At 40.9% G+C, this 24472-nt stretch overlaps 1 protein-coding gene and 1 pseudogene across 1 annotated transcript in view; both read right to left on the reverse strand.

The window, feature by feature from the left end:
- Positions 1-9026: 9026 nt before the first annotated feature.
- stx1b (syntaxin 1B) overlaps positions 9027-24472 on the reverse strand; it is a 63359-nt gene continuing 47913 nt past the window's right edge. The window contains exons 7-10 of the mRNA XM_008115401.3: positions 23509-23582; positions 22875-23012; positions 22269-22379; positions 9027-21057 (exon numbers count right to left, since the gene is read on the reverse strand). Of these exons, the coding sequence (XP_008113608.1) occupies positions 20977-21057; positions 22269-22379; positions 22875-23012; positions 23509-23582 (404 nt within the window). The 3' untranslated portion in view covers positions 9027-20976. The remainder of the gene's footprint in view (positions 21058-22268; positions 22380-22874; positions 23013-23508; positions 23583-24472) is intronic.
- Positions 10087-10264, reverse strand: LOC134292810 (U2 spliceosomal RNA; annotated as a pseudogene).

The raw sequence follows: 24472 nt of genomic DNA on the forward strand, positions 1-24472 counted from the left end.
TGTGGCAGTCAACAGGAAACACTGAGATGACTTAGGTTGTTGCTTTCAGGGTGTTAACTTGGCCCAGCTACATGGGTGGAAACATGCAGTCACTGTCAATGAGAGAAAGCATCACTCAATGTGCTGGATCATTCCATTTCCCTGCCTCATTGCCCAAAGGAACAGGGTGGGTTTCCATTGCTCAGGGCCCCAAATCTGCCTTAGGTGTGACTCATGTTTTTGAAGAAAATAATGTGGTTCTATCTGGGCTTGTTCCTCATCTAATAGAGAAGAAAGAGTTCCAGAAAACATGTTGCCCAGAACTGAATCTCCTTTTATGACTGGGAGATTAGCTAGGGTTGTCCAGTTGGCCACAGGGAGGGAAAAAACAATCCCATTCACTTTCTGTTCCTTTAACAGAAGGCCGCTTTGCTGGAATTTTCCATGGCACACAGGTAAAAAATGTTTTACGGTTTCTGGTTGTCATACTTGTGGGAACGTTATTACCCACAAATAGCTGCAGATCCAAATGTGGCTAACAGGATATTTATTTATCATGACAAAAGCAAATTGAGAATACAGCTATAATGTATAGAAAAACAAGAAACAAATTAACAAACTTGGCATTATGCTAAATTTCCTGTGACCAGAAGCTTGCCACTCGGAGTGCCTCTGGTGTTGCTGTGAGAAGGTCCTCAACTGTGTATGTGGCAGGGCTCAGATTGCATTGTTGTAAGTGGTCTGTGGTTTGCTCTTCTACACACACGCATGTTATAGCCCCATCTCGTGTATCTGCATCTCGTGGTGCCAGAGTGCAGTCTGTTCAGCGCCTTCCAAGTTGCCCAGTCTTCTGTGTGCCCAGGAGGGAGTTTCTCATCCGGTATTAGCTACTGATGGAGGTTCCGGGTTTTTACCTGCCACTTTTGGACTCTCACTTGCAGAGGTGTTCCTGCACATATCTCTGTAGATCTTAGGAAGGTGTTTCTTGATTTAAGACGTTAGCATGCTTGCTGATATCTGAACAGCAAATGGGCCAGAGATATCAATGCCTTGGTCCTTTCATTGCTGGTTGCTACTTCTTGGCAAATATCAACTGGTGCAATACCCATACGCTCTTTTAATGTGGTGAGATGTACTCTATACTGAGCATGAGTACTCAGCAGCAGAGTAGCAAAGCATAAGAGCAGATGTATTCACTGTATATGGTTGTGATTCCCCAGGTTGTGCTAGTCAGCTAACGGGAGAATTACAGACGTAAGCTAAAAAGGTGGGACTCCTAAGTCCAAAGCTAGAATGATTGCCCTGTTTGTATGAATTGGGTTGGCAACAGGGACTCCCTGTTTTGCAGGAAGTTCTTTGGCTAAATGCCTTCAGTGGGTTCCTTTCTTTTCTCATTCTTCCTTGATTGCTCCTTCTAAGCCCAAACCACACACAGAGAGAGGGAGTTCAAGGCAAATGAAAGATGTTGTAAACTGTCCATCTCTGATCTGGAATTCCAGATTCCAAAATAATCCAAAATCCAAAACTGTCCACATGGGTGGCCAAGAGAGTGACACCTTTGCTTTCGATGGTCAAATATACAGTCGTAGATCTGGCAGTCATAAAGTAAACCCCCGAAATACAGATCATGGTGTTACCTTTATTGGGCTAACTAAAGATAAATTTACATTGTAGAATTAACAGTTTAATTTCACTTTAACTGCCGAGGATCAATGCTATGGGATCATGAAAATTTTACAAGGTCTTTCAGCATTCTCTGATCCCATAGCATTGAGCCATGGCAGTTAAAGTGCTATCGAACTGCATTCATTCTACAGCAGGCATGGGCAAACTTTGGCCCTCCAAGTGTTTTGGACTCCAACTCCCACAATTCCTAACAGCCTAAGGCCCTTTCCTGAGGCTGTTAGGAATTGTGGGAGTTGGAGTCCAAAACACCAAAACACCTGGAGGGCCAAAGTTTGCCCAGGCCTGTTCTACAGTGTTGAGGAAGCTCTATCATGCCTTCATCAGGCAAGAAGTGCATGAAATCATGGAGCCATAGGTGCCCATCTTGCTTGAGGCAGAAATGTCTGTAGTGTGAGGTGTGGAGATAAATATAGGCATTGCTAATAAGAGCAAACTATATTGCTTTACCTTTTGTTGAAGAATAAACCCTCCAAGAAATCAAGCAAGATGACATCTACTCTCTACAAGTAAAGAGTGAAAAGAGATGTTAGGGTTTAGTTTTATTCCAAGTCACAGGGGGGAAAGCTTATCACACCGTGGGAGGGCAAGGTGGGAAGAAGAGGTTGTGCTTGTGGACGTGGCTTTAACCACAACAAGAAAACCAGATTGTATGTATTTCAAGATTCAATCCATCACCAACAACCACCAGGGGGCAGTCGGACGATATGGATGGCAAAACCTACTGCATTAAGAAGCTATGCTTCCAGGCGTTGGGAGCCTAAAAATAAAACCAAGTCTGCAAGGGAAAAAAAAGGGAAGAAAGAATATTTTTAAACTGCATTTATTAAAGCCACAGGGCAGTAGGTCAGGATAGATGGGAATGGACAGAGAGCTATGTGCATAGGATCGTCTAAGCAAGGAGGCTGCCGCAGGTCAGAATGAGTTGACAGATCAGGATGTTCTGAGCCGGGCCTATCATTTGATAGCTTGTATAACTGTCTGGACTGCTGGCTTCTCCAGAAAGGGTTGGGAATGTCTTACAGCCAGCTGCTCCACCTGTCTCTCCCACTATTTTTCTTATTTTTGCTTATTTGGCTTCGCTTATTGATGTAGCTTGAGACCCCAGCTTGAGTCAAACACTAAAGCACAGCACTAAGATTTTTTGCCCTGGATTCAAAGCCAAACAAAACATTGCTTGGGGAGATAAGACTGCCAGTGGATGGGGAGGAGGCTGGCCTCACTTGCTCCTTGGTTTTCAATAGCAGCTTTAGCTCCAGAAATTGGAGCTGCTGATGCTGTTTCTCTTGCTGCTTTTACAGACATGTTTGCTGTTTTTGGGTCAGGCTGCTGTAAAAAACCAAAGGAGCAGAAACTGACATTCAAACACTGGCAATACTATTGAGAAAGAGCTGATGTTTGGACCAGAAGATAGGACACCTCAAAGATGAGGATAGCTTTCTCTGACCTGCGTCATGCACACGTCCAAATAAACTGATGTGGATCGAGAGAGTCCAGCTACCTAAGTAACCACTCTTGGTGAAATATTTGGGCTGAGCTTGGAATGTTTTTTTAAAAAGAACTCTCTCTCAGAGGTGTGTTTACATTGTAGAAGTAATGCCATTTGACAACACTTTAACTGCAATAGCTCGATTTCTATTATCTTGTACCCCTTTCTATGCACGAGAACCCCTAAATTTTGAACTGGGAATATTGTTGATTTAGACAGAATGGCAACTATAACTTTAGATGCCCTTGGCTTTCTACATTTGGAGCATGCCAGTAGAACTATACACAAACAAATGCATAACCCATTTTAAAATGGAAAGTTATGAGGAAAAACAGCTGGATAGGAGGAGTCGCTGTTCCATCTTGCCATTTTTTTTAGTGACTGAATTTATATAGATTGTTTTAAATCTTTGCACTCCACACCCATAATGTAGGGTTGGGGACACTGAACAGCATGTACTGGGTACAAGGACTACCACATCTCCCATGCCTTTCAGCTCCCAGAAAGGTTCTTCTGCCATTAATTGCATGCCAGCCAGAAATCCAACAGGTGAGGGGGTTACATCTTCCTGCCAGCAAAAAGTGCTCCATATCTGTTTATTATAGCCTTGTTCAAGGCCTAATGATTTTGCTTGGGGTATAGGACAGGAATTCTTGCTAAGGATTTTGGGGAGGTAATGATGTTTGGGAAGAAAATCTGGGATATTTAAAATCTGTGAAAAGTACAGGCCCCAGCGGCTGAGGCCAACACTCAAATCCCCAGCTCAGAGGGCCGCGTACTGTACCATCCTTGTCCAGCTGTTCTGACATAGTGGGATTACTGAGCATTGGAAATGGGATTGTTCTAACGAGATTTTGCTTTAACGATCTGGGATTATCCACCCTACCTGATTAGCATGCAATCCGATTAGATAATGGCATTTCTCCTGCTTGTTTTCCGAGCTGCTCAGTTAGGGCACTCCCTTGGCTAAGAAGCAGAGGTACTATTACCCGGAAACTGCTCTGTGAAGCACAGCATCCCATCACTGGAGAAAGACATTACAGCTTTGCTAACTTCAAGGTCAGAGAATAAAAACAAACTCACAAATCCAGTGGTGAGGGTCCACCTCCAAAGAGCAGAAGGAAGATGTTTAGTGATTTTGTTGTTATTGTCTGACTTCAAATTGTTTCGGACTTAGGGCATCTTGGCATTCAGAGAGGGTTTGTCTTTGCTTTCATCTGAGACTGAGAGTGTGTCACTTGTCTCAAGTCACCCTAGTAAGTTTCCATGGCCAAGTGGGAATCCAAAGTCATAAGATGTGTCTATACTGTACAATTAGTGCAGGTAGTCCCTATTTTAAGTGGCATGAGTCAATGCTATGGAATCCTGGGATCTATAGTTGGGTGAGCCACCAGCACTCTTTTTCAAATGCTAGAGACCTTGTAATACAACAACTCCCATGATTCTATAGCATTCAGTGGTGGCAATTAAAATTGTGTCAAACTACATTACTTGTATAGGGTAAATAGAGCCAAAGTTTCTAGAGTCTCAGGCCAAAGCTCAAACCACCACCCCACACTGGCATCAATCAGCTTTGGCTTTGACTTTGTGTTTCATTTTGGACTCCCTACATAGGGAAATATCTGTTTTCCAAAGATACTACTCAGGATCTTGTGTTTTTCTTCTTCTCCAGACCATAATCTATATTTATGAATTGAAAAGGCAATTAAAAGGAAGGCTAATGAGAGGTCCAAATTTCCCACAATGTTATGAATTGCTGCCACTAGTATTCGCTCCTTCCACTCACAGCTGGTCTAAGTTGTAAGCATATGTGTGTTTCCCTGCAGTCACCTATCACTCAGCAATGATGACCAAGAAACTGTATCATCATCTGATGTATCAGAAGTGCCTTTTCACCCAAGAGATGGCAAAAGTGTCCTATTTGCCCTTCATCACAAAACTGACATCACATGTAAGGCTGAAGAGAGCCAAGGGGCCTAATTGTTTTGTATGTAGGGGTTCCAACTGGCATATAGTTTTTCATATAGATATAGATATAGATAGATAGATAGATAATAGATAGATTTTTGGCGAATGGAAGGTGAGCTGTTTTCTATTTCCTGCAGTTAGCCCAGCAAAGAACTAATATGAGTATTAAAGGGAGTCGCAGGGTCTTCATGGAGAGAAGTTCTTGGTGGACTGAAAAAAGGTGGGCCTCTTATCAGGATGAAAAACATTAAGGGGCTGGGAAGTGAGGTTCAATAGCAACAAAACCAGAAGAACAAAGAAGAAAAAACAAAGACAACAAATGAATTCAGATCACTATCAGTGGCAAAATAGATTTTATAGTAGGAGTACTTTTGTTCTTTTTAGTTTCCACATTGTAGAGTCAAAATATTTCAATCATATTCATCTAGTTACTCTTCTCTTTTCTTCTAAGTTGTTCCTACCCCCCTTCTTCTCTTTGGAACAAGCACATTTTCCAACCACCCACCCACCCACCATTATCCTAGAAGAGAAAATAAATAATATGCCATAACATCCATGAGATTCAAAACAAAATATCTGAAAACTAATGGCAGGATACGAAGCTGTCAAACTGCTGGAACGTAAGAGGCATGTGTTATATTCCTGGCACATGCTTCTTGGAGGTCAGCATACTGTTGTACATGTTTAAATCCTATTTTAATTCCAAAATCATCTTTTGGTGGAACTAATTCTCTTTCTGAACTAAAAACAAGCAAGCAAGCAAATTGACCTCTGCAGCCAAAAATACCAGAGTTCTTGACACTAGGTTTCTTCAACCAAAGTGACTTGGAACACTAAATAGGATCTGTGGGAAGTTCCATGAGATATTGCAATGGGAAAACGTTCAATTGTGGATACAATCCTTTTTATGCAGGGCTTTCCATAAGACCTGAAAATTATGTCAAGGGTTCCTCCAGGCTAAAAGGGTTGGGAATGTCTGATCAGCATAGCTGTAGTTAAAAAATAGGACTTTGAACCACACACTGCAGGAATTAGAGGCAAAAGGAAGAGTATCCAGAGCTTGAAGAATTATTCTTTAAGGGAATAAAATTGTACTCTTGCTTCCCTACATATTAGTCTTCAGCAAGTGCTTTTAAGTATCAATTGTTTCTTAAGTTTGCTCATGATCTATAAAAATAAAGAAGATCAGGAATGCTTGAGAAAATGTGCTCCATCTTTTGGGTGGCAAAGAACCATCAGGAATAGAAGAGGCAAAATGTCAGTCCAAACATCATAGGCCTTTGAGGATTTCAACTGTGTCACCAGGGTGGGACATAGGGATAATCATCCAGAACACTACTCAGCAGAATGAGCAGAGGGTCATCCCCAAGTCAGCCAATTAGTTTACCACATTTGACAACACAGTAATCCTGTTTATTATGTAAGCTCATTGAACATGGTTTCATTCATACATGAATACCATGCAATCATTCTGGAGCACCGAATGATGTCTAGAGAAGTGTACTCTATAGGCCTCCAGTACAGCTCCATGGTCAACCTTTACCAGAAGTTGACTATAGAATCAACTTGGAAGCCCAGAGAACACTTTGCTAAGCATTTTCCTAGGTTCCCCAAAGGGATTCTATAATATGTTTTGACTGTGTGCCTACTGAGCAAAGATGCAGTACAGCCTTGCCCCACATGGTTTCTTCCAGAGCTCTTAACAGTGGACTGGAAAAAACTGGTAACTACAATACAATTGGGGTGACATCGGATTGGAAAAGGCTGAGGTGGCATGTATTCAGCCAGTGTTCAGTGGAAGGAGAAGGCACTTATTAAATCAATAAGCATCTACAGTGGGTACCTCAAATTAGCCTGTCATTTTTCAGGTTGCCACAGGAACTCACACCATTGTTGAATGCAGGATGACTATAAGCGGGACATGCCTTAGATACTTGTGATTCTCTGGGGAAAATGCACAGGTATCTAAAGATAAGAGCCAGCATGTTATAATGGTTTGAGTGTTGAACTATGACTCTAGAGACCAGGGGACGAATTCCTGCTCAGATGTGAAACCCAATGGTTGACCTTGGGTGAGTCACATACTTTTGGTTCCAGAGAAAGACAAAGACAAACCTGAACATATCATACCAAGGAAACCTTTAGGGTTGTCATGGATTGCAAATGACTTGACGGCACACAACACTAAATCTGTTGATGATGGTGAGGAAATAATTCTTTTGAGCAGTGAAAGCTCTTCCTCAAGTACAGCCCACACAAGAGTCAGACTTAACTCAATGGTTGCTCCCTGAGAAAACCCAAGGAAGAGGATCTCCTTACTTCTCAGGACTATTGAATATGCAAATGTCCCCCGGGATTTCAGGAGACTCAGGTTGGATGTTCTTTGACAGATGAAACCCTACTCTATATATGATCCAATAAAATGGTGCTGGCTCTTTTGTTGAAAAAGGTTGCTGATAAACCCATTGTCTGAAGAGCCAAGGACAACCAGTTGGCCTTTTGTTACTATCAGGCTTGAAGACAAGAAAAAGATTAAAATGGAGAAAATGGAGTCTGTGTTCCTGTTGCCCATGTACATCATCTTAAGTTTCTAAGAAGGTGGAATGACACTCTTACCTTGTGCAGAAGCTCTTGCATTCTGATACCCCACACCTTGTTGGCACAAGCATGCTGCATCTGGTACTGATGACTATAAAAAGCCTATAATGATGTGGAATCATGATGTAGAAAGCCCATTTCTCATTGATAGAATACCTGCTTGGCATGAAGAAGGCCCTGGGGTTCAGTGCCTTGCATTGCCAGCTAAAAGGAGTCATGCTCAAACGCAATGGGAAATACCGTTTCTCTGCCTGAAGCCCTGGAGAGATGCTGCCAGTCACAGTGTTGATACTTGGTTAGAAAGACAAATTGCCTGGTGTGTGATAAAGCTGCTTCCTATGTTTCTAACTGGGATTCTTTGTAGTTAACCAAACTGTTCAGGCATCAGCTCCAAAAGTAACATTGAACTGAATTGCTCTGCTCCCTTGAGAGTTTCATGACCTCAGATCTGATCATGATCACAGATTCATCTCTCAAGCTCCTTCAGAATGAGAACAGTGCCAAGAATTAAAACAAGAAGAGGAGGACAGAGGAGAGGGGGGGGGGGGAGAGGGCTTGTCAACACAGCAAAAATAATCCTAGTGGAAACTGAACTATTTTGCCCCAGAGCAGCCCTGGATTCACCTGTTTTCAATCAATCAATCCAAAGTCACCTTGCTGTCTAGACAGTTCCCTTGCCAAATCTGAACCAGCATCTTTTTGTTGTGTGTGTCCCCCACCCCACCCATTGGGATCACTGTCTGCACTATCAGGCAAAGCACCCATCTGGCGTCACTGGCTCTGGGGCAGGGTGAGGAGCCCAGCCATAGTCGATCAGTGATTTGGGAGGGGGAGCAATATTACCACCAAGGTTCTGGGGAGGTGTTTTGACAGGAAGGTAGATCGAAAGGAATGACAAATACTTAAAAGGAAAGTGCTTGATTATAAAGGTGGTGGCTGTCACTTCCCAATGAAAAAATTAAGCCATCTTTGACATCACAAAGCATACATGTAGCATGTATGGGGCAGGGGGATGATGATGCTTGCCATCTAGCAATCAGTTCCTCCTTCCTTCCACCAAAGCCACCCAAAAACAGCAAAAGACTGATTTTCCTGGAATGCAGAACAAGAAGAGTTTCAGAATATTGCATTAAAGCTTTAGAGAAGCACTTCCACTGTTAAAGGTGTAGTAGGTCATATTTCAGGACCAAGGGATCTATGAGGTGAGAATATTTTTTTTAGTAGAACAAGCCCAGAGATATCAAGAGAGAGAGAGCGAGAGAGAGAGAGCGGGATTTTTCACCACACATGGAGAGACACAAGGCAGGCAAAAGGTGATACCTTTTTATTAGACCAACTTCAGTTGGCGAGAGCGTGCAAGCCATCGAGCATTTGGAAAGGTTTAGCATTTAGTCACTGGCTTTAACTAAGCACATTCGGACAGACATTGAAAAAAAACTGAAAACAAATTATTATTTTTTAAAAATGAAAAGGACCAATTTTTCTTTAAAGGAAATAGTAATTGAGAGCCACACAAACAAATTTGGAACGAAATCAGGAACAAAACTTCCCCAGAAAAAAAACACTCAAACCCTCCGAAGTCAGCCAGTAAAGCGCATTCAGAACAAAACAAACGCAACTTTTTCCACGAAAAAACAGGGGTGGGGGGCAAGGAGAGAAGGGGGAAGGAAGAAGGGGAATCACCCGTCACGCACAGCAGCTGGTATTTACACACGGAGGCGGGGAAGGAACCAAAGAGTGAAGGATAAAGTATTCTTGAAAAAGAGAGGAGGAGGAAGTGGAGGACAAGGAGGAAGAATAAAGACATGAGATAGGGAAATGCTTCCTTTACAAATTTGGGCCCTGAATCCTGCCAAGATTCACACGACAACCTAACTTTGCTTTATTTCCAGGCTGAGCCTGCATTCCACAACTTTCAGAACTGAACACAGCAATGATCCAGCGGTCGGTTGTGATACAGGGACTTTGTGTGAGAATACTGAAATGCACCGCCCCATTCTGTGCATATACACATTAGTATGTACACATGGGTCAGGTTACATTGATCCATCTCAAAAAAATCCCACAATTATTTCATCTTCCTAAAATTGGATCGGAAGACCAAGGACATGTGTTGTGGGTCTATTGCAAAAATGCTTACTTCCTACAGCAAATTTCAACCCTGTTTAAAAAATTACTTCCTACATCTAATTTCTAAGGGATTATTATTATTATTATTATTATTATTATTATTATTATTATTATTATAGTTTTTTTTCTATAATGTGAGTCCTTCTGCTCACTCTTGGGTTTGTATCTAATGCCAAGGATACAATAGAAATGTAAAATGAATGTGTTTTCACTGCTATACCCCCTAACTACTAAAGGCATTGCAATCCTAGAAGTACTGAAGATTTCTAATGCAAAAGTCTTGGCCTCTTCATCATGGGGGCGGCATAGCAGTGATTTGAAACTACTTGAAAATCGTAACAGCAAAAGTTTTAAGGGGGAATAAAATCTTGCATACAGATACTACACTTGATCTTAGCCAAAAGGCCGAAAAGCAATACAGAAAGCGGGACGAACTAAAAGTCTAGACAGAGCAATGTAAGTGGCCCTGAGAAGTTAGTGAATTAGAGGAAACAATGAACAACGTACGGGGCTATTATGGCATCAGACGCATGTGTTAATGATTCTGAGATGGATTTTTATGCCACTGTCATTAAGCATGAAAAGAAGAAAGTAAGAAAATATTATGAAAAAAATATGGGGAATTAAAACAACTTGTTTTCTTCAGGCTCACACCAGATTTTTTTTCAGGATTGGCACAGCTTGGGGGTAAAGGAAAATCCAATTTACTTTATTTATTATGGAATTACTATATTTCTAGACTACAAAGTGAGGTTTCATGAGACAGAAAGGGGTGGGTTCTTGTGAGCACCCCATTGGTAATTAGATGCCCCAACTAACCAACAGGTGCTTTAAAAGAAGTGACATTATACAGCACCCTATCATTTCAAGAGGGCATGCTCCAGAAAACCTAACATTGGATTGTATGCCAAACAAAAGCATTTTTCTAAACAGGGCCGAATCCTGTTAGGCACTTTTGCAAAAGGCCCGGCAGATCCTGGGAGCTGGGTTTTCCGGATCAAGTTAAGTCTCCGTATAAATCTTTGTGCGATCAAGGCTCACAAGCCCTTCTGGTCCTCAAAAGCACCACATGTGAAAGGGGGTGGGTGGGGGTGATGAGAGAAAAGAAAGATAAGTTATATAGATCAATGGCTATTTATTTATCTTCTAAAAATACTCTTTTCTTTGGACCGAGGGAGCTCTTTCAGCTGTGAGGAGAAAGGGAAATTATAGGAGGCAGGAATGCATATATTCATATCCACTGGCAAAAAATGTTAAACAAATCAACTGAGGATTACATTGAGGAACCCAATGTAAACACCCAATGATTTTGGCAGGCCTGTCTAAGCATGATTCTGCCCACTTGATGCACCTATTATGCATGAGTAATTTATCTCCCTCCCACCCATCCCTCAAAATAGAATCCTTCGATAGCTGGAATTTAGGATCTACTTGGCTTGGAATGATGCCCAGATAGTCTATATCAGGAATGGGGGCCCCCAGGTGTTTTGGACTTCAACTCCCACAATTCCTAACAGCCCCAGGCCCCTTCTTTTTCCGCTTAAGCGGCTGAGGGGGGAAAGGAAAGGTCCTGAGGCAAATGTGTAAAGAATTACAGTCTCACAATGCAACTGTATATACAGAACATCTCTACTCCACAATTGGTCCCATTGTATTTAATGGGATATATTCCCAGTCATATGTTTTAAATTTCTGCCCACTCTGAATGTGCATATATTGATTTTAAGGAATGTGCATATGTTGTTTAATTGGACTGGATCTAAACTTAATCATGATTAGAGTACTCTTATTAAAAACCACTGAGAATTTAGTAACATTTTGAATTCAAGCTCTGTAGATTTTATGGGGTCTCCTCTAATCATGGCTAAGTCTGGATCTGACCTTTAATCCTAGCTGGGACACTCCTTGTGTTGCAAAATGATATAGCCATAGTAGAGGCACCCACAGGGAGAAATATAACACATCTTCTCTCCAAAACTGAATGTGGATACTTCTTAAAGGAATAAAAGAAAGGGAGTTGAACATATTGATGTTTGTACTCTTGTGGGGACACGAGAGAAGCCTCCCAGCAGGATGGTAAGACATCAGGGCATCCCCTGGGCAACGTCTCTGTAGACAGCCAATTCTCTCACATCAGAAGTGACTTGCAGTATGTTCTCAAGTCGCTTCTGACACAATAAAAAAAATCTAGAAGGAGACAGTGCCAAAAGTCTGTGAGCACATACTTCAAAAGGACCTTCTATGCAGCCTTCTGCACTATGTGTTGCCTGCATATTGTCAATGGTTCAATGTGTATTCAGATTATAACTTGGAAGGTGTGGAGTAAAATCAACATGTCCTACTAAAGCCAATTATCTAGCATTTAAAGAAAAAGAGCCAATTGCCCCTATTATATATGTAAATTGAACTATATGTATATGGAAGCTCCATTCACATATAGAGCTCCTTAATCTGTTTGAACGCCCTGTTCATTTCAGTAAGTTCAACAGGATCACACATTCCTCTGTGTGCATGGAAGTGGACTCCTCCACTGAAATGAATAGGGAATCCCGTATGCACAAAAGGGTGTGCACATGCGTCAAGGTGTGCATAGATCTCTGGATTGACTGTTGCCGGAAAGAAATCAAACGAACTCCCTCGATCCAAAATTAAAAGCAACACAGAAATTAGGAACAAGAAAGGGAGGGTGAAATGTTCATACTAAAAAGGTTAAGTATGGTTATTATGGGTGTAGAGGAGAAGAGGAAAAGAATTCATTTTGGTAAAAACACTTGCTTTTCTTTCTTTCCCTCCTCTCCCCGTTCAATAAATAGATTGATTGATTGATTGATGAAATGGGGTGGGGGAGAGAAAAGATATGTAAGAGTTTGTCCCCTCTCTTTTGTTTTTTTTTAAATACTATAAAGTTTAGCAAGAAATTGGAGGGGAATAAGAGAGTAATGGAAAAGAAGGGCATGTCAATGGGGAAAAAAAGAATGAATTTTTTAAAGGAAGGTTTTACGTTGTTGTTTCTTAGCAAATACGCCACAGACTACAATAAACCGCCTACATTGAAACAATACACAGATCAATACCCAAAATGGAAAGTCAAGGGGATTTCGACACGTTCGTAGGATTTTATCTTATCTTTGCGTTGCTGCATTTTTTTAAACAGTTGGTTCTTGTGTTATATTGGATATGTTTTGTAAAAAAGATCAAAAAATCTAAGTTTTTTTTGTTCTTTCTTTTCTGGAGTTTGATCTCTTATGCAGAGATGACAGGATGGAGGCTTTATAGAGAGAAAGTGAGAGCAGTATGTATGCACTTACACAGAGGGAACACAATGTTATATGGATGTACTCTGGAGTATATACTGTATTTACTCCCAACCAAAGTTTGTCTATAAATCCCAAGGTGAATGGATATATTGACTTGAACCTAAAGATGATTCCTTGAAGAGTCCAAGGCAATTTCAGCATTTAAAAAATATATAAATTCAGCAATCCCCCCCAAATAAAACCCATAGAAGATATAGTCTAAGGGCAAGTATTTCCCATATGGTGTTCCTCCTATGATAATTTTCAAAATGTATGAATCAAAGATACCCAATGGAAACTTTAGGCTTGGTTGAGGGTAATCACAGTTCAGTTCGTAGTTTAAAATGTGTACTTGTTTGTGTGTATTTGAATGATGTTCAGGTGTGTGTGTGTGTGTGTGTGTACACATACAGATGAGAGGCACATCCACACCAACAAATCACACTCACATATTCAGTCAGCATATACATAAACATACTGATACCGCCTGACTACTGCACTTGCAATGGCTTCTACATAACCCAAAATGATGGTCCAGGATTTGTTTCATCTTCCTCATCTGAACTGGCTTTGAAATTATGACAGCAGTAGCCAGTTTCAAATGTGGACCATTTCTCCTCCTCATAATTATGTAGAAGCAGGGGAGGAACAGGCCACTTGTAAATACACATACTGGAAACCCATTGCAAAGCACATACACAGCCATACCAGGACATAGACAAATATCATCTCTTTCTTTCCAGGGTATCATAAAGGCAGAGAGGTATCTATCTGTCTATATAAGAGGGGTTCTCAAACTTTTGATTGTGGCCCCAAGCCACAATCCAAAAGACAACCAGACAGGAAAGAGCCACAAATTTGTCCTCAGTGGATAAACACCTGGAAATAAATAATCTAACGATATTCAGTTATTGAAAACCACCCCCAAAAGATCATAATTTTGCGTTAGTTGAGAGCAATATAGACTAGCTTTCTAGCCCAATGAAGAGAGAGAGAATGGAAGGAAACACAGAGGAAATCCCATCTCCCCTGGGTAACTCTTTGCAATTCCCTCGCTTCAGAACACTCTGAGAACCAACGGTGTACTCAAGAGAGAGAGAGAGCGTGCACACATATTTAGGCACATTGAAAGCTAGATACAGGCATCAAAAGTATCACATACACATGTAGGCATACTTATTCATGCCAATGACATACGACAGATGTTTGCCACACATTGTGTTCTGATCAGATATTGCAGCGCCTTTGTGACAGTTCTGATTTCAAAACCCTTTGTGAATGTCAGTATTATGTATCGCAGTGTGATTTCTCCAAGAGGTTGCAGGTGAATGATCAATCATTTCAACACCTGTCTTTTAGACACTACAACCTCTCCAAAATGCACAAAATTAATGTAGGTGGGTGATAGGAATTTTTTTAAAAGATGGTTCAGACATGAGTTCCTTTATTGGCAGTCGGAGACAGTATGTTTCAGCAGTAGAAATATCACCTGGCCTACTGATTATGTTGTTCAGCCCGAAACAAATTTGGAGCCCAAGGAAGACTTTCCCCTCTATTTGGAAAGTACTGGCCAAGCAAAATACACCAGCGCTCCCATTCAATTTTTTAAATAGTTGTGGCCTTCAAATGATGGGCTATAATTTTTAAAATGACACTTTTGTAATAAATGGTGGTGAAAAACCATTTATTTACACCTGATGAAGTAACTTAAATTATATATCACACTCTAATTCCTGTTTCCAGAACCACTAGTAAATGATTACACAATTTTTGTGCACCATTTCCAGATGTCTTGGTAAAATTTTAGCATTTTTCCAGATAGCTATTGTTTCACATAATCAGGCTAGTTAACATAAGAGAGAAAAGCGGGTTTATATGAAAAGGTTCTCACCGCAGACTGGATTAGAATTTCCTTTAAGCAGTTCTTCAATCATGTGTGTTTCTTCTATTTTAACAGCTTTAGCACCTTTTGTGGTGGTAGCTAATCCAGATCAAGTGATTTTTGTGAACACCCGCGTGGAAAATCTGGCCCAGATGAGTACCACCGCAAAACAGATCTTCATACTTGCTATTTTAGTGGCTTTTTGAAAAGTGAGCGGCCCATAGATTCTTGCTATAAGTCAGGAATGGCAAACTCAGGCCCTCCAGGTGTTTTGGACTTCAACTTCCACAATTCCTAACACAATTCTGGTAGGCTGTTAGGAATTGTGGAAGTTGAAGTCCAAAAACACCTGCAGGGCCCGAGTTTGCCCATGCCTGCTATAAACTATGACAAACAAGGATAGTATATAGATTTGTAAGTGCATCTCAAAAACAAGCTTAGGTCTCAAACTCTTTTCTGTGCAGATCTTCTTTAAATTCCAGATAAAATTATTACTCGTTCTGCCGTAAGTGGGGCAAAGATCTGCCAGCATGTGCATGTACAAAACCAGAAACATGACACAGAAACGCACAATCACACATAAGCAAACACATATTGCATACTGCTGGGTGTATACACAACCCATGTGTTTCTATATTACACCTATATCCCATGAGTTCACTTGCACATAGGTACAAAAGAACGCCACACTGAATTTATGTACAACATATCTACTGGTATTTACAGATATGTACACACACGCACACACAGAGGGTTTATAAAAGCAGAATTAAATAGATAGAAGAAAGAGTAGATGGGTAAGAGAAATGAGAGTTGTAGGTGGGGGGAAAGCATCATCATGCCCCACCCAAGGGAAAAGGTGTCGGGAGTGGACGACCCTGTCATGACACTGAACAATGTGAACCCTGGGGAACAGATTTGCCGGCGCAACCTTTAAATGACGAATATTGGACTGAGGATTGGGAAAAGGGGTAACTGGATAGGATATTGGCTACAATGGAAGAACTGGCCATCTTCCTTCTGGTAATTCACTCTCTCATCTATCTAAACTGGATCCACTCCTTGCTAAAGGTGACCTTCTACCCTTCCACTGTTGTTTTGCACAAATCTCAAAAGGTCTTCTGTACTGTGTCATCATCAGCTCTCTTTTCTTAAACCAATACAAGTGACACTCAATAGCATTCCTTGACTTCTCCATATTCAAAGTGTGTTGAAGCCTCATACATCCATTTCTGGAACCCCTGGGACCAATAAATATTCTTCCTCATTCCATTTAGAAGCCCAGGTACTAGAGGGATTTTCATTAGAAGGGATCTTTTTATTTAAAAAAATGCACATTGCTAACACTATTACTGCCATTGTTTGCAGGGAGAGCAAGGTCATGAGGTGCAGTTGACTATAGGTTGGCGAAGGCAATTCCTAGGAAGCTATGTTCTTCCTCAACCTCCTTGCTTCATCAACAAGGCTGACTTCAGGAAAACAGGACTGCATCAAATACAAATTCCACTGTGCTCTGTAGTATCGCTGTGAAAAATGGCATAATCTTCCACTGAGGAAGAGGTCCTTACGGGCCAAGTTAGTTAATGGTCTTGATATATTTTGAAAGGAACCCATCAATCCACCAGAAATTCTGAATTGTGCCTCAAGCTACACTAATGAGTTGCAAAAAATAACTAAATACTCCTGTGTTTTTGAAGGTCCAAGGAGCTGCAAAGAGACTGCCCAATGTACAACTGTATGCCTCATTTTTCAAGCATGGCCTTTTGCTACCCAGCTTTCCACAAGGAATAGGTTATTTTTGCAGTCTCTTTGCATTGGGCGTGCAGTACTTAACGCAATAATTCCCAGCACAGAAAGTCAGTAGTGTTATGCATCCTCGGGGGAAACATGCCTAGCAAAGAAATTTGTGCAAAAACACAAGGAGGTAGGGAGCCATTTCTTTGAATGGGGGCATTTCTTACATATACTGTCAGAAAACCTGCGTGGCTGAAGGGTGCCTCTAAAACTTTAGAAACATTGGCCTACACAATCCTAAAGAAACTTAATATAACACTCCTGTCAAGTCTAAATTACTATTATTGTTTAAAAATACTAAATATTTCTGGAAATGTATCCCACAAAATATCCAGTCATCATACTATAAAGTATTACTACTGATTGCCGTGGGCTATTGCATGAAGAGTACTAGGACTCATTCCAAATAATTTCATATACACAAATGCCAATCTAGAAGCTGCTAATCTTCTAGGGAATCACAAAACAATCTAGTTGGGAATGCTTTGCTCTCTATTATAGAGATGCCGTTTAAAGGAGCAATCCTTCTACTCTTTGAAAAGGGTGCATAGTTAGGGTGCTAAGGTTACTGGCACAATTGCTTTATGAGTTTGATTTTCTTATAAGGGCATGAACAATTTCTCTTAACATTACAAGGTGGATCAATATTATATTACTCTAGAAGGCTGTAGGACCTTTGGGAAGTAAGAGGAGCCATCACACTTGAATATTGAAATAATATTGGCAAGGGTCAGAAAGTCTAATTTCTTTGGATTGGCCCACCCTACCTCCTTGGACTTCAACATCATTACTCTAGTGAGGGTGTATTACTACTCAAGAGAATGTGTCTTTATATACATAGGTCACTTTAGAGAAGAATATCTGATGGCTTTGCTTAAGGGTGGGCAATTATACTATTGCATGGCTGGCATATAATTCTCCAGTAATCAGTCTCTTTGTGTGAGCAGAAATTGATTTGCTGGTCTTCCCCAATTCCTTCTTCCTAGCCGGCAATAGAATCCTGTCCCTGTTTCCATGCATGGACGGCAAAGCAAGGAATTGCCTCTTGTTTTCCACAGGCAGAGAGATCCCACAGCAGGCTGTCCACATAAACAGCTGCTCTGAGTATCTGCATTACCCTGTCATACAGGGAAGAGGACCACTGGGCCAAGGCAACTTGTGGGGTTGGAGACAGGAGTGGGAGAGAAAAAGGAGGAGAAAAACAACCCAAACAGTTTCTAAGGCTATGGATTTCATCGTACTTAAAAATTTAGAGCCAGTTTATACATTCAACATAATCTAGTGACGGACATATTAAATGCTTCGTTATTCAGTAAGACTCCCTTGTAGTGTCAGCTACCAACAGTCAACTGAAGTTTGGAAATATTACTTGGCCCCACTTAGCCATGTTTTGCTTTCTGGTGTTTCAGTTAACTACGGTTAACCAAGTTCCAGTAATATTGTTGTATAAGGTTTGGTACAATCCATAGTTTTAGGCTTTCATGAGGAATCTTGGAACATTTTCCACATGTATAAGGGGGTCTTACTAAACACTAAAAAAAACACACCCTCTACACACTAAAAATGAGCATGCCAGAGAGTTGGCTGGGCTGAATATTTTTCAATGGCATACTAATCTTCCTCATTAGGAGAATTTTATTTTTATGGGAGAGTATGCAAACAGACAACTCCTAGCCCCGTCCCTCTTCTGAAATGGAATCATCCGGGAAAAGATTCACCCTTGATCCTTACAAATATGCAAACTGTTATTGTATAAAAAAAGTTATTGAACAGACCATCTCATTATCAGCCCTTTGGTGTAACATCAGCTGATAATGTAAGAGTATTTATACTTATTATTTGCTGTAAGAACCACATATGGCATGGCAGAGGTGGAAATTAATGACTATTGTGGTCTCTTCCAACTCTGTAATTCTATGAAGCAGCAGCCACATAGGTTGAATTTCTGGGAAGAAACCCTGACCACTTCTTCCATCAAGTCTATAATTCTGGAATGTTATCAGAAAATGGATGCATGCTCTAATACTGTAGGTACTTCTTTCCTTATGGCTGATGTTTGGCAGCAGGACATCCAAACTGGCAGAATAGCTTTCCAATTCCAGATCACTCAGAGCTGAATTACATGCTCAAAAGTATCACACATGATACAGAGTTTCTTCGGGATGCGCCATTTCAGCAAAAAGGAAGCTACATTAAAATATGAATCTCTATAAGCTTCCCACAAGTAGAGGGGTGATTTTCTTTTTAATGTAGATAATTCTTCAAGATGTGAACTTGCACTTCCTTGCCTGCACTCCAAATGGGTACGTCCTCATCATCTGTGCTATTTCTGAGCAACCACTGCAGCCCCAAGCTACTTCTTTTGGTCCTCTCAGAACCAAATTCAATGTGACATTATTCATCCAGTTAGCCTGGCACTTAGGATTTAAAAAAACAAACATTAAATATTTAATACAATAGGAGGACCAGGGGAAGGGGGAAGGAACTTTGCCTGTGTCCTTGTCCACCTGCTGCTATTCACAATGGGGAAATGCTCCCATTGCACCAAACTTTCCATAGCAACCCAGGGAGCACACACTGGTTTTTATCAATAGTGCAGTTGGTGCAAATGGTTAAATTTCTTCTCTCGCTATAGTTCTGATCCCACTCAGCTTCCTCCTTCAGAATTATCTATGTGACTACTTTTGTTTGCAATCTGGCCCTAATTTGAAGGCTATAGACGAAAGCTTTAGATCTTCTCACATTGCCAAATATCAGTGAAACAATTTACTAATTTATTCCTATGTACAAATGCTGGAATAATGATTTTGCAATCCTTTGCAGTCATGAATCCACTTTTTTAAAAAGTGAGCATATGTCCCCAGTTATTACTAAATGACAGGGTCTCAATTTCCTCATCTTGGTATATTTAAATCAGGAGTTTGGGATAATATAGCAGCAATATTTTTGTATCCTTGATGGTTCAGCGTGGGCTGTTATCTTTCAGCTATAAATAACCCAAGTTCCTAGTAGTTGCAATATTGCTTAATAATACCACATTGATATGCAGCATTGATGTACCTGTGAAGTATTTTAAATAACGCTAGTGTAGTATTTAAAAAATGGAATTGTACCAATATTTGTAGCATGGCTATAGTGCTTCTTGGTTATTTTGGGGAAACTGCAGCAGAGGAAAATCTATTTGTAATGACCAGAGCATCAATACCATAGTATTAAACACCCTTTAATATCTGAGAGGGTACTCCAGTTGGTCCCTTATGCATGTCATCAGGAATGGGCTGCTCTCCTGAAAACATAGATCTTGGCCAATGGGGAAGGGAGGGTCTGGGTGGTGTAAGAGTACATGGGGTGCAGTGGGGAGGCAAGTTGAGATGAGGGGGATGCAGCAGATGAACACATTGCGCCCTGAGTATTTACTCTATTTTTTTTCCAGGTACCTAAGAATGAAAACTTTGAAGCCTCTTAACTCATACAGTTCTTAGAAACCATGTCTGTATTAGACAAGGAGAGTCAGCCCAGGGGTATTTTATTATCAGTTATGAAAAAGGAAAGGTTAACGCTGGCATTAAATCCTTCCCTTCCTACAAACTGGGACTGGAAATCCCTATGTACGCTCAACTACTGAATGCAATTAAATAGGTTCAAAAGAACTATGCTTCAGACAATGGCCCTTGCTTGATCCTACAACTTTAATACTGATCTATTTTGCTCCTTCAGGCACACTATGTTCTAGTAAGTTACAGAACAGCCTTTTGTCACACTGATTGCTCAAGTCACAGCTATGTGTCCTTTCCCAGGCAAAACAGGAAAAAGAATACCACGAACCCTTTCTTCCCACAGGGTTAACCATTGATATGAAAGGGGGAAATCTGTGGGGTGGGCAGGAATCACACATTTTGGACCATGGTGCAGTGGGAAGGGGAGGTGCGATTACAAGACACCCGGTTGAGGCCCAGAATATTGGAACATTCTGGGTGAAACCCTGGTGTCCAGCAAATGAGTAAAAATGGATGAAGAGATGATGCTGAACAACAAACTTAGATTTGCTGACCCAATAAAGTTGTTTTATCTATAGGTAGCTGGAACATGTGCTGTTATATCCACTGCATGTACAATTTTTAAATTATTATAATATTATTATTATTTTTTGCTTTAATTTACAACCCAAGCGTACCCCCAATGGAGGAGGCCAGTACTATACCGAGGACCACACAACAAATTATAATCATAATTTTCTTCTACATTACCCAAGGAAATCCATGGAGCAAGTCAAATAGAAAAAGAGAGAGGAAGAGAAAGAGAGAGGAAAAGACAAACAAGCATTAGGACCAAGGAGTTATATATAAAACTTTGGATAAGATAAAGAGCCTATTAACAAAAGTTATCCGGATGTTGCAGAAAACATTTCCGAAAATGACAACACATAAACAAGATGGCACAAAACTAGAAAGCTCATTAGCCAGAACATTTTATGTAAGGCAGCATGGGCAACTTCAGAAGTCAGCCAGCTCCTCCCCACATCCCAACAAGGGTTGCAGCAATCCACCTAATAATAAAGGTGGAAAGTCTACTATCCATTTCACACCCCTCCTACCATTTTTCAGTTTAAAAAGAATTAGACCTGGGCAGCAATGTACTATGTGTACAATCTGCACACACTGGTTCTCAATTCTTATTTTCATTAAATACAATGTTGGGATGCTCTATGTCTGGAAGCTGAAAAATCCCACAGGCAGCCTGTGAATTGCATATTATCCACCCTTGATATAATGCCTGATCAAGTACCAATAAACTGAAGGCGATTAATCCAAGGTTTAGTAATACAGCCTGGAGCCATATTTTTGTTCCCTATCTTTGATTTGCCCCCTCTCCCCAGATTTGCTATTTGTTTCAATTCCTTCTTTATTTTCAAAATCTGATCCTAAGATTCTAAAAGTTTTTTTTTCTAACCAAAGTAAGTTTACTTATTTCCTCAATTTTCTGGAGTCAACCTGTTCTTCTCCAATACAGTACAGTTAGCCCTCCACACTTGCGGGTTTAACTTTTGCAGATTTTATTATTTGCAGATTTGTATTAATATGGTCTCTCTGGGAATCTATCGGTCCCCCAGCATGACTCTATTCTAAACTTCTACCAAAGGTGATCATAAAATTGTGCTGGACAACTGAAGAGATTTCTAGAGAGAACACCTCTCTAGGCCCTCTACCACAACTATTTTCAACTTCGGCCAGAGTAACACTGGAGGACCAAGAGATTCCCAGAAGGGGGTCCTCTCGAGTAAAAAGACATTGTTTTTTATTTACAGTTTTCATGGGGTCCTGTGCCCATAACATTCATGAAAGTGCAGGTCTACTGTACAAACATCATAATTGTAGCAGATTCCTGGCTGACTCCAGCCCTTCGGATCTTTCTCTGCATTTTTCCTTGTGCTCCAGACCCTCTTACTTACCCTCCGAGCCTTGCTCTGGTATTTTACAGCTTTCTTGGTGTCAGAGACGGCTCTTTCCACGTAATCAACAGAGTGCTCAACATTGTATTCAATGCGGTCAATCATTTCTCCCTGAAATGAGAAGAAGAGAAATATTACTAAGGTAAAAAGTTGAAAACATCAACACAGATGATATATAAAAATATTATACCGCCACCCACTTGTCCCCCATCAGTAACTACACTGACAAACATCCATTAAGAACAGTAAGACTGAGGACCCAGCATTGAAAAAGTTCTTTCCCTGATTGCTGCCTTCAAATGGTAGTGATATGTAGAGAAGAGTCACAATGCAGCTCTCATAGAACAAGTGAGCAGATGAAAACAGTCCAGTAGGTATTCTGGTCTGAAATCGTGTGGAGCTTTAAAATAAAAACATACACTTTGAGTTGAGTTCAGAAGCAAACAGGGAACCCCAACTGTTATTTCAAAATAAATATGATGCATTTCCATCTCCCAGTCATTGTCAACAGTCTGGCAGCTGCATTTTGCCACTTCCAGACTGAAGACAATCCCATGCTGCTCATCCAGCCACTGCCCGCCAGCCGCTTTTATCTACTGCTCATACCTGGCTCTCCACCAGCATAGCCATGTCCACAAACATGTCATGCAGCTCTCGGATGCTGGTTTCCAGTTTGATGATCTCATTGTGCCGGGTTTCAATCTCATTCAGGGCCTGCTTCGTCATCTGTGAGTCCATTTTGATCTGATGCAGACAGAAAGAGTGAATTTCAATGCTATGGAAAATCGTAACTGGATAGAACTTAACAGCCATGATATGTGGGAACTTCAGCTTTCAGGGGGAAACAATGACAAGTTTATGCTCCCAATGACTCAGGAGCAGAGCATCACAATAAGTTGTCAATCTCCTGACTGCTGTGGCAATGGAGAGGGCTTTTTAACAAGTCAGGGCGTGGAGTTTCAACATCCACTTCAACCCGTCTGCCATCCCCTCTCTCCTCTTGTCCCTGCTTAGTGTACCTGCATCTATTCCCAAGTTTGGGTCACACACACTTAAGCACCCTAGATTCGTTTTTTACATTTTTCTGCTGTCCCCACCACTATAATTCCCTGAGCTCTAAACTACAGCAGAGCCATGTTTGAGAAGTTCATGGTTTCCAAGCTATTTGGGGTGTGCTTCCCTATGAAATTAGTCCACCAAGCAGTTGCAGGAGGGAGGCATCCATAGTCCAGATACGTACATCATCGGTGAAAATCGCCAATTTCCCACTCTCCAGCATGTCTTCTAATTCCTCATTGGTAGTTGTCCTGCCAGCTGCAAGAAAAGTAGGCCAGGGTCATGAGAATCTGGTCACACTTTCTCCTACAATGCCTCCCCCCATTTCTTTAGCAAGCCACAGGAGAATACAAGGGGCCCTTAGCATCTGCTGGAGTTTGGTTCCAGATTCCCCAGGGATACAAAAAACCATGGATACTCAAGTCCCAATATAGACAGTGTAGTAAAATGATGTTCCTTATATAAAATTGCAAAATCAAGGTTTGTTTTGAATATTTTCTAGCTGTGAATAGTTGAATCCATGGATATGGAGGGCCTGTTCTGATTCCAGAATAATTCACAAACTACTCTACTGACAAGGAAACACATATATCTGGGATTCATTCTGCTTATTTACAAATGCTGTAGAGGAAGAAGCAGAACCCCCTCCAACAACAGACAAGGATGGTCTGGTTTGCTGCTCAGCTTGGCATTTATTTTGAAGGAAGAGGCACTAATACAAATCTACCAACAGCAAACTTTTAATCTGTTAACAGTTATTCTCCCCTATTAGGCAAAGGCAGTTGCTAGTAGAGAAGGAAGGAGTGATGTTGTTTTACCAACAACAACAACCAAGAACAATCAACCCTCCATATTTGTGGGTTTAACTTTTGCAGATTTGACTATATGCAGATTTGATTAACATGGTCTCTTGAGGAATTTCTAGGTCTTCCAGTGTGACCTAATGGTCAATTTCCACTTGAAGTTGACCACAGAGTTGCATAGGAAGACCTAGAGATTCCTAAACAATGTGTTCTCCCAGGTTTTGCCATTTTTCCACTTTGGCAATTGTGGATGGCTTAAGTGGCTGAGGAGTAAAAGGAAAGGGCCTGAGGCTGTTAGGAATTGTGGGAGTTGAAGTCCAAAACACCTGAAGGGCCGAAGTTTGC

The sequence above is a fragment of the Anolis carolinensis genome, chromosome 6 (assembly GCF_035594765.1).
Source record: "Anolis carolinensis isolate JA03-04 chromosome 6, rAnoCar3.1.pri, whole genome shotgun sequence".
NCBI classification, from domain to species: Eukaryota; Metazoa; Chordata; class Lepidosauria; order Squamata; family Dactyloidae; genus Anolis; species Anolis carolinensis.